The sequence below is a fragment of the Ambystoma mexicanum genome, chromosome 8 (assembly GCF_040938575.1).
Source record: "Ambystoma mexicanum isolate Mex_15411 chromosome 8, UKY_AmexF1_1, whole genome shotgun sequence".
Lineage (NCBI taxonomy): Eukaryota > Metazoa > Chordata > Amphibia > Caudata > Ambystomatidae > Ambystoma > Ambystoma mexicanum.
This window is the reverse complement of record NC_090929.1, coordinates 586,154,476-586,170,168: the sequence shown is the minus strand read 5'-3', so window position 1 is coordinate 586,170,168 and position 15,693 is coordinate 586,154,476. Positions and strand designations below refer to the sequence as shown.

General features: G+C 43.6%; 1 protein-coding gene across 3 annotated transcripts in view; it reads right to left on the bottom strand.

Annotated features, from left to right (window-relative positions):
- RNF207 (ring finger protein 207) overlaps window positions 1-15,693 on the bottom strand; it is a 1,212,833-nt gene that overhangs the window by 188,067 nt on the left and 1,009,073 nt on the right. For all 3 annotated transcript variants that reach the window (XM_069610286.1, XM_069610287.1, XM_069610288.1), the window contains one exon: window positions 6,242-6,434. In XM_069610286.1, coding sequence (XP_069466387.1) covers window positions 6,242-6,434 — 193 coding nt within the window. The remainder of the gene's footprint in view (window positions 1-6,241; window positions 6,435-15,693) is intronic.

Sequence of the window (15,693 nt, the reverse complement as noted above, 5' to 3'; positions counted from 1 at the left end):
TACCATGGATCAGAGAACCAATGTCACTATCGTAACTTAATGGATATGCAAACTTGTTAAATCCGTTGTATAATATTGTAATATTTGACATGTGAACTGGGCACAAATCCTAGTATCTAAATTATTAGTTTGGAGAGGGGCTGGACAATGTTTGGAGAATTGTATAAAGGTGTCCATGTTAAGATGTCCAGCACTCTCACCCCTCACTGTGTCGGCTGGTACACACTGCGAGGTGTTGGGAGCCAGATAGCTATCTGTTTGCTTTGAATCTGTACAGAATAATAGATAATTGTATCTTTTCGACCCATGATTGGCGTATTTCATTTTGTGGTACTAAGCCTCAAGAATTCTTTGGTCTTTCAGTGTCAGGATGGAAGTCAGCCATAGGAGTAGGTGTGGGAGACAAAGTGGAGGCAAAAGCAGCCACTGGCACTCACTTCATAGGTCGAATGACCATGAAGGAAGGTGGCAGTGCTGTGTGGGCCTTTGTCAAGGGAACAGGCAGCTTCAAGTGAGAAGAAAGAAGAAAGTGGTCAGTTCAGGAGAGAGGTGTAGTGGGAGGATTAGAGAGTGGGAAGTTCTGAAGAGATGAGAACATCCAAGGTGTGGCCGGCAGAGTGAGTCGGACCAGAGGGTAGAATGGAGAGGGAAAGAGAGTAGCATTGGTTGTGAAAAACCCCAGAGGAGACCGGGGATTGCAGGTGGATGTTGAGATCCCCAAGGAGGAGAAGTTGGGAGGTAGAGGAAAGGAGAGAGGAAGTGAGGTCAGCCCATTCAGAGAGCAAGAGGGTGACCTGGCCAGGTGGCTTGTAGATGGTGGCCAAGGTCAGACAGAGAGGCCAGGAAAGATAGAGTGCATTCAAAGGAGGAATAGGTCTGAGTGGGGGTGGTGGAAGCAGGAATCTACTCAGGAAAGATCAGGGCCACTCTGCCTCCGGGCCTATTGGGCATGGGCTTGGAGAGGATCTTGTAGCCCTCTGGGAGGAATGTGATGGAGGCCAATACATTTGCCTATTGGGCCTGGGCTCAGAGAGGATCTTGTAGCCCTCGGGGGGTGGGGGTGGGAGTGTGTCAAAACTTGTAACAGATCTGGCCTTGAACCATGTCTCGGTAAGAGCGAGAAAGTCCAGGTCCAGGAGTTCAATGAGGTGGCATATGTCAGAGGAGTGTTTGATTGCAGAGTGAGAGTTGAGAGTGCCACATGGAGCAGGTTGCCACTTTTGAACGACTTCTGGGGGTGGGGGGTACAGTGAAGAGGAGTACCCATCAGATGTGGCAGAGGAGCCAGAGAGGTGGCAGGAGGAGGCGGCAGAGGAGCCAGAGAATTGGTAGAAGGAATAGCAGGAGAAGGAAGGAAGTTGATGAGGTGAGGGAGGCACCTATCAAATAGTAGGAGATTGGGCTGAGGGCACTGGATCATGACAGTGCCGTTTAGATAGACGTTAATGATGACTCTGGAGGACTGGAAGGGATCCAATAGGACCTCCCACCAGGTGGCACCAATAATGGTGGAAGAGGAGGAATGAGAGAGAAGTGCGACCTATGAAGGGTCCATAGGTCGGGCAAAGGAACTAAAAAGAGGATGTCAGTGAGAGTCTGTCTGTAGGGAGCATTGACATAGGTGTCAGCAATGGGAAGGCTGGGATTGGAGACGAGGGTGTCCATCTTGAGCTTCTTCCTTCCAGTCTTAGTGAGAAGATTAGGATAGGGGATAGAGAAGCAGTGAGAGAACATGGGGGAAATTGAGAGCACCATAGTGGGTGTGATAGAGGGAAGAGAATGGGCAGGCAAGAAGAGGAGAAAAGAAGGAAACACTGCAAAGAGCTACGCCCCACTGGGTGCATAAGGAAGGGGTAAACAGAAGGAGCAACGGGCAACAGCAAAGCGCAAATGGAGACAAGTAAGCACGGGTAGAAACAGGCAGTGAGTGGAGAAAGTGGTGGGAGCCGACCAGGCTTTGTTTCTACTAGAGAGGGAAAAAGGCATGGAGGGCAACAGCAGTGATCACAAAGTGAACCTAGAGAAGCAGCAAGCTGTGAGCAAGCATACCCAGGAACATTCGCCTACAGGGGAGATGCAGAGAATGCTGGAGAAATGCAAAGAACAGTGATAAAGGCCAATACATTCACCTAGATGGGAAAAAATGCAGAACAAGCAGGGAAATGCAGAGACGCAGTGATGGAGGCCAATACATTCACCTAGATGGGAATACATGCAGAACAAGCAGGGGATTGCAGAGAAACAGTGATGAATGCCAAAACAAACACCTAGCAGGAAAAATGCGGAAGATGCAAAGGAAATGCAGAGAACAGGTGCAAAGACACAGAAAACAAAGTACGGCCAGCCAGGAGAGGGACAGCCAAATGGACGCGTAGAGACAGTGCAGGGTGATTTTTGCATTGAAATGGAAGTAAGCATGAGGTAGTAGGTTTAGTAGGATGCAGTGATGGCTGCGTCCCCCCCCCCGCACCTGTCTTACCTTGCGTTCCCTGCTGGTCGATGGCTGCGCTGCATGCTCGCTCTCTGCGTTCCTACACCTTCGCTGGAAAATACCTGTGTCGCACAACACCACAGCCTTGTCCTGCTAGGGCTTTGCTGAAGAGGGTCCGATCCTCAGTTTTTAAAGGGTAGGATGCGTGGACGTAGTGCAACGTGCTATGTATAAATGGGCAGTGTGTCCTGCAATCCTGCATCGCACAACACTGCGGCCTTATCCTGCGAGGTGAGAACTAATTACTAATTACATGTTGTATGAGAACACTGTTGACATTACATATCACATCACTGATGTGATCATTGGTGACAACACTAATTACATTCTAAACAATTAGATTGATACTGGAATTGGACCTGACATCATTTATAAGTTAGCTCATGAAAACCTTGATTACCTTAATAACAATTTAGGCCATGGATTTGGCCATGACAAAGGCTGGGGTCACTGGCCAGCACCAAATGCCATAGCTAGTGGTAAATTAGTGTTCAACAACACCAATGTGCATGGTTAAAAGCCCATCACTATTTTCAAATATACAGTGGGCAACGTTGAAAGCTGCAGTCAGTGATCATGGCTAAAGGCCATAGCTAGTGCCCATTAAAATATTAGAATATACAGTCTGCACAGCCAAACACTGTGGCCACTGGCTAGTATTGTGTTGAAGACCATGGCTAGTGGCTGGTTAATGTATATAATATGCAGTGGGCACGACTGAAAGCCTTAGCTAGTGGCTGGTTAGTGTTGTATAATATACAGTGGGCACGGCCGAAGGCCATCGCTTATTACATTTTATTATTTTAAAATATACAGTGGACATGGCCAAAAGATGTACAAACTGCTCAAGGTCAAAGGCCATGGCGTCTAGTGGCCCATTTATATGTTAGAATAGATAGTGGCACAGCCAAAGATTGTGGCCACTGAACAGTATAGTCCATGGCTAGTGCCTGATCAGTGTACATAATATACAGTGGTTGAAAGCTGTGTCCACTGGTAAAGGCCAAAATCTATGGTTGGTAGCGGTTGGTGTTTTAAAATATTCAGTGCATATGGGTGAAGGTTGTGACCACTGTCCATAACTGAAAGCCATGACTAGTATCCATTCATGTGTTAAAATAATAAATACATACATTTAATTAATAATTCATAAATACAAATAATAAATACAAATACAAAATGTATTTGACCATGGCTGAAGGCCATGCTTAATGCCAGTTACTGTTGTAATGTAATTAGTGATGTCATCATTGTGGTCATAGGCTGTGCAACAGGGGCTGTGAAGTTAAGCTGGCTTTAGCTGAATTTCTGGGATTTTGCTGGGTTCTAACCTTAACGTCCATGTAGCTAAAAATGTTTCCTTGAAAATATATAGTAGTATATAGTGGTAGTGGCCGTGTAGTTATGGTTAAGTTGCTAAAACCATAGGAAGAGCACTTTTTGGGCAGTTTATAACAACGCTCCCCCTGGACGAATCTTCACCAAACTTTGCAAAAGTATTTGGCCCACTCTGTATTGTTTTGTAAAGTTGGGTGAGGTTTGGTCAAGGGGGGGGTTCCAAAATTTCTTTTTTTTCCATAGACATAATGGGAAAAATGTCTGTCGCGCCTGGAGCCCAAACCGCTGGACTGATTTTCACCAAATTTTGCAGGACCTGCGGCTTGGTCCCAAAAGCGTGCTTTTGTTAATTTGGTGGAAATCCATCCAGTAGTTTTTTTTTTACTAATAAAATGTAAGGCAAACAAATTAGTGATATCTGTGTTCGCTCCTCGGACAGGGCACCGATTGGATAATCGGCTTGCGTCATGTCCGCTGACACGCGATGTGTCTGTCGTCTGATTGCTGGGATGAGGCGTGAGGTGCGTCAAATTGTTTCGATGCGCCCGCCATATTGGATGCACGGACATGCTCTGGAAGTGAGCATAAATCCAATTTTGGGGAGTGTGTTGGTGTGTATGAGTGCTTGGAGAGGGTGGGGGAGTAAGAGATGGGTCAAATAATGTATTTGTTTAGGTGGGAGAAAGTCGCAATGTGTTTGTGGTGTCCGCTGAATAATAATAAACACTGGGCGCACTACTGGCTATTTTTGTTTAGCATGATGTTGGTTTTGGGTCGTTAGAAGAGCATTGGGTGAAGAGGGTATGTGTTGAAGAGTTTGTACATTGGTTGTAATTATTTTTTAGAATGTTAAGTGGGTAGGTTTTGAGGTGGATGTATTATGTTTTTGGGTTGTGGTTATTTGGTAGGTGTTTGTTTCTATGGGTGTGTTATGCTGTGTTGTTGTGTCCAAGGCCTAGAGTCTTGGGTGCATGGCCGAAGTGCGCTAGGCGTATGATGTCCTGGGTGTTAATCTTAGCAGTGCCCGGTGGTGGCGCGAGTTATGGTAGCTTAGCTTACCATAACGGGCAAATCTCAGGTTTTTTTTGGTTTTACTTGGAACCATAACATCCCTTTAACAATTTTTTTTTCCACTGAATTTCATAGGTTTTTAGTAGTGCAACTTAATCATAACATCCCTTTAACAACGTTTTTTTCACTGAATTTCATAGGTTTTTAGTAGCTCAACTTAACCATAACGTCCCTTTAGCAATGTTTTTTTCACTGAATTTCATAGGTTTTTAGTAGTGCAACTTAACCATAATGTCCCTTTAACAAAGTTTTTTTTACTGAATATATATATATATACATATATATATATAATTGGATGGGATGACAAACCTGAGGATAATGGAAGGCGCTGGGGGGATTCAATAGCCCAAGGATATGGCAGTTATGCTTAGGTATTGGTTCATGGTCAGATCTGAGGAGTTGTATTGGTGTTTATTACTTTTTGCTTTAGTGGTGCTTTTGCAATTCCACAATGCAATTTAGAAACATCATAGTGGCGGAAAATGCCAGTTGTTGAACATTGGTGAGTGCAAACAGACGACATGCATTTCGACCTAAGTCTTTTTCAGGGCCAATTAAGGAGTCTGGTGCGCTCTGATTAGGGCTGATAGCTGGTCCTCCCATGTCCGGGTGCCAGTGAGGCTGATTAGCCTGATCTTGCGCTGCGATCGGCGGAGGGGAGCGTTGATCCTGTTTCCCGAAGAGTAGGTGGGAGTTTAGTCTTAACAGTGCACGGTGGTGGCACCAGTTATGGTAGTTTAGCTTACCCTAGGACATTTATGTGGCCCTATTCTTGCATGGGGATGCTGGGGTGAACACCAGGATGAATTTTTAGCTTCAACATATGGTGTTAATCAATAGTCAGGAAACACATAGTCAAAGGGAACATTATGGAGGAACACCCTTATCCGAACAAGAGTGTGGGAACATGTTACAAACCCGAACAAGCTATTAATTACTGCTAGAATATATGTCTCATGTGAAATGTAAAGCCAATCATGGGTCAGTATATTTTTGCACAAGAGGGGGCAACCAAACTAACTATCCCTAATCAATAATGGATAATACATATTCCAAAAAGACACAAAAGCAAAATCCAAAATGTGAATTAATTAAATCACATTTTTGCAAAGTTTGCCTATGAGTGAAATCAGTGCTTCCATAGATCATGTCGCACATATTGATTATTTGCAGTACAATATTTGTTAATGACTATTATACCAGCTTCATATGTAGACAGATTAACTGATATCTGACCAGGAATAGCGTTCCACAAATTGGAGTAACCAGCCTATTATAGAAGATATTTTCATATGAAGATGAATTATTGTGGAAGACAGGTGATATGATGAAGTTTCTTACTTTATACATGTCTTCATAGTTACGGCAGTGCTCTGTAAATGGTGTGTCCCCACCTTCCGCCAGCAAAACCTTTGTGCTAATGTAACGATGCATGGTGGGTTTTCGCACAATGGCACCACCTATAGACATTTTGTCACAGGAAGGAAGCGAGCTGGACACTATTAGCGTCTTGGAAGACTGGCCACAAGAAAGCCTTAAAGGAAACAAGAAAAAGGGAAATCACCATTTGTATGTTTCAACTTAACTCTTCTCAAACATGAAGTATGATATTAAAACTGAACATTGTAACTTTCAAGCATAAAATAAATCAATTTTAATTGTTGAATGGCTTTCAATTTCTACAAATGTAAAATGCTTCTTGGATATCAATGAGTTACTTAATTTTCTGGGCAGTTAAAGACAGATTACAATGGCAATTATACAAAATGCATTATTATGATCCATAATGTGGCAAATTTCAAGGACACACAACCATTAAATATTAGAGACTTCATTTTGGGAAAAAGTCTTTATGAATGTAATGAAAGGTAATCGGTAATTACGACCAGTTGTAAAACAACACCCATTGAACAAAGGGAAATTATCACCCAGAAATCAAATTAATTCTTGTAACTTAACACAAGGGCACTTTCACAGACAATCCCTAGTACGGACATAATACTAGCAAACTTGATGAAATTGGCCTTCTAAAATAAGATTAGTTCTGCGCTAGTCTTAGAAAGGTTAGTATTATTTTTTATAAAAGATAATTAAACACAGTTATTAATGGGAAAGGGCATTTTTGCTACAGTGTGACATCCATGCCCTCACATTATAATAGGTACGGCTAACTGTATTGTTTAATACTGACAGTAAATGTTATTACACTGTTATTTGGTCAGTATATTGAATTGCAAGAACATATGTCTCATGCCTACTGTAGTTTTACAAACTGTTATATTATTACTGCTCGTAATATTTCCCATCAGCAGCAGCCTTAAAAGACCGGGTATTTTGATGAGTCTGACAGTGTCATCACTCATTTCCCCTCTTTAACTTCTTCCCATGTGGCTAGGGGACAGCAGCAGATACCTGCTCCTGATCCTGTGGGCAGCTACATGAGGGAGGATCACATGGGGGGAGGGACCTTCCATCAGATGGAAAATGGTATCCCCCTGTCCCTTTCAGGGATACCCTTTCTGTTTCCATGCCTTAATGACCTATTTCCAGGCTTTCCTTGTGTTGTGAATAGGTTTCCTAAAATTCATTGCCATTCCTATGAAAATGAAAGTACTGTGATGAGGAAGCTGCTTAGAGCAATGAAGATCACCGACAGTAAGAAGCACAGAATGTGGTCTTGTTCTGGAAAACCACTGATAGGTGGCGGGACATTTAAAAGGCACATCCAGCATGGCTGGGAGAGAGTTTGCTGCCTGCAGGAGTCCCAAAGAGCCAAGACCTCTGAAGAGGAAGGAGAAAGGGAGCAAGAGGATGACAAAAAGAGAAATATCCCCTTGTCACACTGCCAAGGCAACCTTCCGGTGGAGCTCCAGCTTGTCTGTGGTTGGGGATCAGAATCCCCGGACATGAAGCCAGCTGCTGAAGCGGCCAACCCTGAGAAGCCAGAAGTCGGGGGAGAGCCGAGCAGGAAGCAAGAGGCGAATGAAGCCGCGTCCAAGATGTGAAATCCTGGTGGAGAGACAACCGGTAAGCAAGTGGCAAGTAAGCCACCAACAACAGAAGAAACCTGAATGCCACTGACTGGACGGAGAGAAGCATGCCTCCCTGAACACCACGCACCGAAGTGAAAGGTACGATGAGGGGGAGATGGGTGCTAGATGTCCCGGAGGCTACGGGAAGAGAGAACAAATCAAAATAACTGGGCGAATGGGCGAGTGAGTCAAAATACATATATTGCAAAGAGGGAAACCAACAAATTGTTGTGAAAATGGGTGCACATTAAGAGTGAAGCCCACCACCAAATATTATTGTGAATCGGATGAAAAAGCTCTTGCAAGACAGCATACCAACTAGGCCCAGTGAAGTTTGCAAGTGTGTTGAAAAAAGCTCATGAAGGAAAAGCCCTCGCAGGAATGTAAACCAGGCACAGTGAAGTGTGCAAGTGTGTTGAATAAAGCTCATGAAGGTAAAGCCCTGGCAAGAAAGTATACCAGGCACAGTGAAGTTTGCAAGTGTGTTGAATAAAGCTCATGAAGGAAAAGCCTGCGCAGGAATGTAAACCAGGCACAGTGAGGTTTGCAAGTGTGTTGAATAAAAGCTTATGAAGGAAAATCTCTGGCAACAAGGTATACAAGGCTCAGTGAAGTGTGCAGGTGTGTTGTATAAAGCCCACATGAGAAAAGCCCTGGCAAGGAAGCATACCAGTGTGATGAATCTGATGGTTTCATCACTTCTTTCCCGGTAGCAACCTCTACCCATATGGCCTGGGGACAGCAGCTGCTACCTGATCTGGGGGCAGCTATCTAAGGGAGGATCATACAGAGGAAGGCAGCCCTCTGGGAGGTGTCATGCCATCGTCAGACATGACGTGGGTTCCCCCCTTCCCTCCTGAGGATGCCCCATCTATTCCCCGTGCCTTAATGGCATATTGTCATAACTCCCCTCACCCACATAGGAAGGGTACTGCAAATACTTACATTGAGTCTATATATAAGTCATCAAAACCTGACTTACCTTTAAAGACTATTGAAAACACGTTAACATATTATACATGCAAGCCATCAAAAACTGACTTGCCTTTTTAGACTCCTGAAGAAGCTTTCCAATATTCTACAGAGAAGTCATCAAGAACTGGCTTGCCTTTCAGGGGCACTAAGAACACTTCACATACTCTGTTTACAAGTCATCAAGAACGGACTTGCCTTTCAAGATCACAAAGAACCCTGTTGCAGAATTTGCATATAAGTTACCAAAAACGGACTTCTATTTCCCTAAATGTGAAAGTACTGTGATGAAGAAGAAGAGCTGAGTAATGAGGATTAATAGAAGGCAGGAGCGCAAACTGTGCTCTAGTGTTACAGGAACATGTTAGATGCCGGGAGATTTAAACCTGAAAACCTGCTGACAAGCAGATGCTTGCTGGAGAACTCAAGTCCACTCAGTACAGCCGGGGGGACTGCAGCGATGATACGAGGTAGGTGGAGCCAACCAGCTCACTGAAGATACTGAGGAGAGCTGGAAGAAGGATACGGTACTCTTTGACGATGCCCGAAGCAGGAGAAAGGCTACAGAGTGTTCATAGGTACCATGAAGCAGCCTCCACACCGCCCAAGCATGGAGAGACGCTGAACAGACGAGCGGGAGCCGTGAGAGAGAAAGAAGTTAAAGTGCAGAGGCAGCGGATGGGAGTGGAACGCTGAAAAGCCGCCACAGGAATACAGCAGATGAATCTGCACGCACCATCAAGAGCCGAGGGAAACGGGGACACCGGAGTGTATTGGCAACCCTGTTGAGAGCAAACCACAGCGAACACACTATATATGAAAGAAGCAAGTGGAGAGACAGAGCTAAGTAGATACAGAAGACTGTCAAGTCTGTAAATGTATGCCGTATACATGTGAGAAAATCCCTGGAGAGAGAATATACCAGGCACATTCAAGTCACAAGAGAAAAGCCCTGGTAAGAGCATATACCAGGCAGATTTAAGTCACAAGAGTCAAGCCATGGCAGGAGAGCATACACAGCAGTTGCAAGTAGTGTGTACCGAACTTCGGTTAAGTAAGTATTCTGCTGAATTTCAGCTTAAAACCAGCTATTCTGCTTTGGACGAATACTTACTGGAATACTTACTCAAAGCCGAAATTATTAAATTCATTGTTTGCTGCTTTTTATGCACTGGTTGTAGGTCCGGGAACTCTGTAGAGCCAAGAACAATTTCTCCCCTAGAAAATTCAGGAACCTGTGGTGGTTTTCTCTATATCTATTTTGTGACAGAGTGCAGCTGCTGTCTTTTATTCTTTCACACAAGTGCCTAAACATTAGCATTTTGGATTCCCTTAAAAACATAGCCAGTATTCCCATTAAGAAGAGCAACCCTTTGTTAAATGCGTAGTGTGCATTGGATGTAAATCCTGTCTTTAATGAGATGCATTTGAATCTTTCTTGTTAATGATTTCTGAGCAGACCTCGTTTCCACAAGTCACCAATCACTCTTCGGCACCTGCTTCAGCTTTGCACATAACAACGCGTATAAGCTGTTCGGGCCAGCGGCCGCCTTCAAAAAGAACAGAGAAAAGAGTGAACCAATTAGATGCAAGATGCGGCAAATCCTGGCTCATATGACACAACCACTGATTAAATGAGAAATCAGGTGGAAGGGTGGCTGCTGCTTGCCCATTGGGCGGTAAGGTCGACAGGGAAAGAGACTCTCAGCAGATGAAAGGAGTGCCTGTACAAATTCACACAGAAACCGAGGAATGTGTCTGTCCCGTGCAGCAGAGAGGGGAAAGGGGTCCGTTGGAGTCCGGGCGTGAGCAGGGAGCGGTGGTGTTGTGAGCCACGAGGGTGGCAGGTGTAGACCCCTCGGCAACATGTGCTCCCTGCACTATGAACACTACCATACTATGGATGGTGGCACTGGGGCCCAGAAGAAGGGCAGCTGGTAACTCAGTTGGGAATAGGAGGACTGCTGCAGGCTGGACAACCACTACATGCCATGGATGTAGAAATCCCTACGGTACCAGTGCTGGGAGAAGGGTTACAGCACAGACACCTTTTTTGTTCTGTTTTCGTAGGGGGCAGGTCTCCCTGAAATCCCATGTTTCGACTCCCGAAGCACTTACACCCAACCCCCAACCCCGATTCACTGACTCCACACCATCATTGCAGGCTGCTATTTCACTGAGCTTCTGCAGCCTTTGATGGGGAAAGCAGCACTCTCTCCCTCATCCTTACTCCACCAACTGCAGTGCCCATAATGTCTCCTCCAGGGCCCACTGTGCAGTACAAAAGGAGAGACAAATGTACATCTACTGTGCTCTCAGCACACTAGGTGTGGAACACTATGTTGCTAAGTGGGTTTCACCTTTTACTTGATGGAGCAGGGATTGATTTGAAAAGACTGGGAAATTACTTTTTAATGTTGTTTCTTTGTTATTAGCAGTGCCTATTCTAATATGTAATTGTTTAAGTAATTGGAATTGTGATGGAATGTTTTCGACTGAAAACTTGCACACAGCCAGCGTTCTCTACCAAATTTCTTATTAGGCAATGAAATCAAGCAATAATAAAACTCCCCTTCTAAAGCTTAGTTACAGCTATGATCTATGTATAAGCACTATGCATGTCGTTCACTGAAGTCCCGTTAAAACAAGCATTGCCAAAGCTAACAGGTTTGGCTTCTTCTGCACTGCCTTTACATACCTATGTACCTGCATCATTTTGCACCTGAAACCATCAATAGCTAGATAATACCACTAACCGATGGTTTTGGTCCTCTGTTGGAAATATGTTTTCCCTCACTCCCTTCTCTTATCTGGCTAACTATCTCATTTAAACAGTAAACCAACAGATATAATTGACAGAGGCCCTTAGATTGATTGACTATAGGGAACTTGCACCAATCATATGTGCTCTTTGGCTCTGTTGGGCTCCCCATCAATTTGATTTGGTGCTAACTGTTGGGCTTACTGTTTCAGAATTCAGCATTTATGCAATCTTCACCCTCCTTCGAGTACTTTGTATTTTTCTAGGTAATTTTTATGCAAACACAGTACTAACCCACCAATGAGTTGTATAATTGTTTTTTTTCGATTTACATAGTAAAACTGTGTTTTTGTATATATTACCATATATTTGATACGCAAGAAATGTATTAGTATGACTGCTAATTGAATAAAAGCAGTAACTTAAGTTTAAACTAATATTCCAAGTTTTATGACTGGATTACTACAGTTGAATTTGTTCTATTTAGGGATACTTGACTTACTTGTTGAAGTTTGATATACAATTAAGTAATTAGAATTAGCAGTCACCAAAATAAGAAAGTGATGCCAAGAAATGTATATGTGGATAAAAAAAAAACCTATTGTTTTCTACTACAGATAATACCACTATGGCAGTAGCTGGCAAGTGCCGTTCCCATGCCTACACAAAATCCACAACTGTTGGCATTGCTGATGCTTGTTTGCTGTTGCTTCTTGGGGCAGTGTGCATCTTCCTACGCACTTGTGCAATGCTGTTTATATATGTTCAAAATTATTGCCGCATATCTCATTGATGGGTGGCACTCTGAATGAAATGTTTTATATATAGTATAACTATATCGAGATGCTTGCATTGGTTTTATTTTGCAGGACAAATTAATGAAATTTTTCTATGTTTATTTTTCAAAGGGAACATTTCTATACATATATTGACACATTTCTACTAGTAAACCCCTATTTGGCTCACTATTTGTCTCTGGCCGAAAACTTTGGTATTCGGCCGAATAGTACATTTACTATTCAGTACATCCCTAGTTGCAAGTGTTTTCATATGAGAAAGCCCTGGCAGGAGAGGTTACCAGACAGTTGCACGTGTGTTCATATGAGAAAGCACTGGCAGGAGAGTATACAAGGCAGTTGCAAGTCTGTTCCTATGAGAAAGCCCTGGTGGGAGAATATACCAAGAAGCTGCAAGTGTGTTCATATGAGAAACGCCTGGCAGGAGAGTGTACCAGGCAGTTGCAAGTGTGTTCATATGAGAGTAAGGCACGATTGACTGATGGAATACACCTGCAGCCCATTGAAGGACCACAGGTGCATAAAAGGCCAAGACATGCAAGAGAGAGAGACCTGGGGAACTTGGACAGAGTATTTTGAAAACCAGGGAATCCAGAAGCAGCCGTGGTGGAACTCAAGACGAGATGCTGGCAGACATCCTGAAACTAAGGGAAGCCTCCCTTATGAAGAAGGAAGCCTCCTGCCAGAAATGGGAGCAAAAGGAGCTGTGGCAAGGCACAAATGGCAAGAACGCTGCACCTGGTCTCCGAGAGACACTGAGTTCGCCAAAGCCGACCAAACTCCTGTCCCCCCCCGAGTGGGGCTCGCAGAAGCTGAATCAGTGACCAGAGAGAACCACCAAAGGAAGACGCTTACAATCGGTGAGTGCTGGGAACACTACCCAGAGACAGGGAGCTCCTGACGAGCTACACAGGTTGCAAACAGCACCAAGTGAATAAATACTGGCATTACAAGTGGAACAGTGAAGTTAAATGAAGGAGCAAAAGGTGACTGGCGCGAAAGAGCATAAACTGCTAATATTGATTCCCGAATTGAATGAAAAGCACAAACTGCTAAACTGAAATGAATCAAAAAGCATAAAGGGCTAATATTAAATACTCAATTGAATGAAATCAGCAAACTTGCTAATATTGAATACCGAATTGAATGAAACCAACAAAGCTGTTAATACTGAATACCAAACTGAATGGAAACAGCAAAACTGCTAATATTGAATACCGAATTGAATAAAAACAACAACACTGCTAATATTGAATATTGAATTGAATAAAACCAGCAAATATGTTCATCTTGAATAACAAACTGAATAGAAAAGCAGACCTGCTAATATTAAGTTGATGTTTAATCATATACTGAAAGAAATTAAGAAACTAAATTTGAATGAAGAACTCTAACTGCAGAGTTGAAATCAAGTCTGAGAAACTGATTGTCTTTGAAGCTGCCTTTGAGAAACCACTTCTTTATTTAATATTTGAACGACTCAGAGGGAACTCAATATTCCTGGTTGTGTGACCTATAATGGGTGGATCGTGTGGTCCGACCACTGCGCCAAGACCAGAGAACCCCTAGATAACAACAAGGAAACCTGCTATTGTGTCAAGACAAAGACTACTATTGATGCATATAAGGCTTGGGGAAAAGGGAGCTATGAGCTTTGAAGAATTGAGATCAAAGACAGAAGAGGTTTAAGCAGAAGAAAACATTAAGTAGGTTGAAGGGAAAAAAGATGTTGGAGTAAGAGAGTATCAGAGGGGAGGAGAGAGGATAAAGTAGGTGGAAGAGACAAAAGAAGAGAGCAAGAGAGTGAGAGGAAAAGTCAGAAGATGGGAGGGATGGAAGCTGGCAGGGAGGGCTATTAGATGAAGGCAGGGATGAGGAGCGAGACGAAAGACAAGAGAATGGTGGGAGGTTTGCCCAAGGCACTAGGCCAGTGACAATCAGACAGAAGTTTCAAATCAGACATTAGTCTACCTGTTGTTTGGGTGAAGTTGGAGGAGTAATAGGCTTGTGTCAGAAAAGCAAGGATGCCAATAGACATTTAGACAGAAGGAGAAATTACTTACCAGTGATGTTCTTTCTATGGATTCCCCCGCAGATTCCCCATTTGATAGATAACCTTCCAGCGTCAGATGCTTGGAAACCTTTTTGGCAGTGGGAACAGTGCTGCTCGGGGTTGTCCATCGGCTCCTTCTTGACTCGACTGCACCACGCCTCGATCTGGACATGGCGCTGGTATATATAAATCCACCAGAATACCAGCAAACAGAATTACCAATATCGTCATTTGGTCAGCCTGTATTACCACTGGAGGTATTACCTCTGGAGGTAATACTGCCAGGGGACAAGTGGTGGTTTGGCGGTGTAATTCCCCATTTTAGGACTCCATTGTATGGACTCCATTGGGGATGTTTGCTATTATTACCTCCAGCGGTGTTACCGGATGGTTACCTCCATTTTCAAGCTGGGGGTAACTCATCCACTTTTACATCCAGAAATCAGCAGTATTACCATCCAGTAATACCGCCAGAGGTAATACCGGCAAACTTGTAGTTTGGCAGTGCAGGAAAAATGGAAGTAAACAGAATTACCTCCACTTTGTTCCCAACACCGCTAAACTTGTAATGAGCCACAGTGAACAAGAATGATGGCCAAAGGTCACGGAAAAAGGTGAAGAATACATTAGAATGAGCAATAGTGATCAAGGGGATGTATGTGTGGTTGTATGTGTTAATGTCAGAAAAATATGGAACATGGAAAGGATGGCGAGCTGTCTCCTTATTGGACATCTCACATTATGATGGCATTTCATAGTGCAATTTGTGGGTTGTATTATTTATTAACGAATTATGGATGCGCAATGGCCTTGACCCTTGAGATGTGCCCAGGAGTTTCCTTGGCATTGTGGGATCTACAAAACTCATACTGAATTTTCTTTAGGTGGAGAACTTAATCTATCTGGCAACGACAAGCCCCTGAGGTGCCCGAGCCAAGAATTGGATGTGTGCTGACCAAAAGTTGGGGGGGGGCACAAAGGGGAATATGACAACGAATCTCCCCACCACATGTATGCATGGCAAGTGCCGTTTATAATGGATTCCTATGAAATCCACCTGCTTTTTGCTGGTGTAAAAAGCATGGGGATTCCATAAGAATACACAGCATTTGCATCTGCATTAAAATGCATTCTTATGGAAATGCTGGAGTATTTGCAAGGTGGAGATGAGAGGAGAG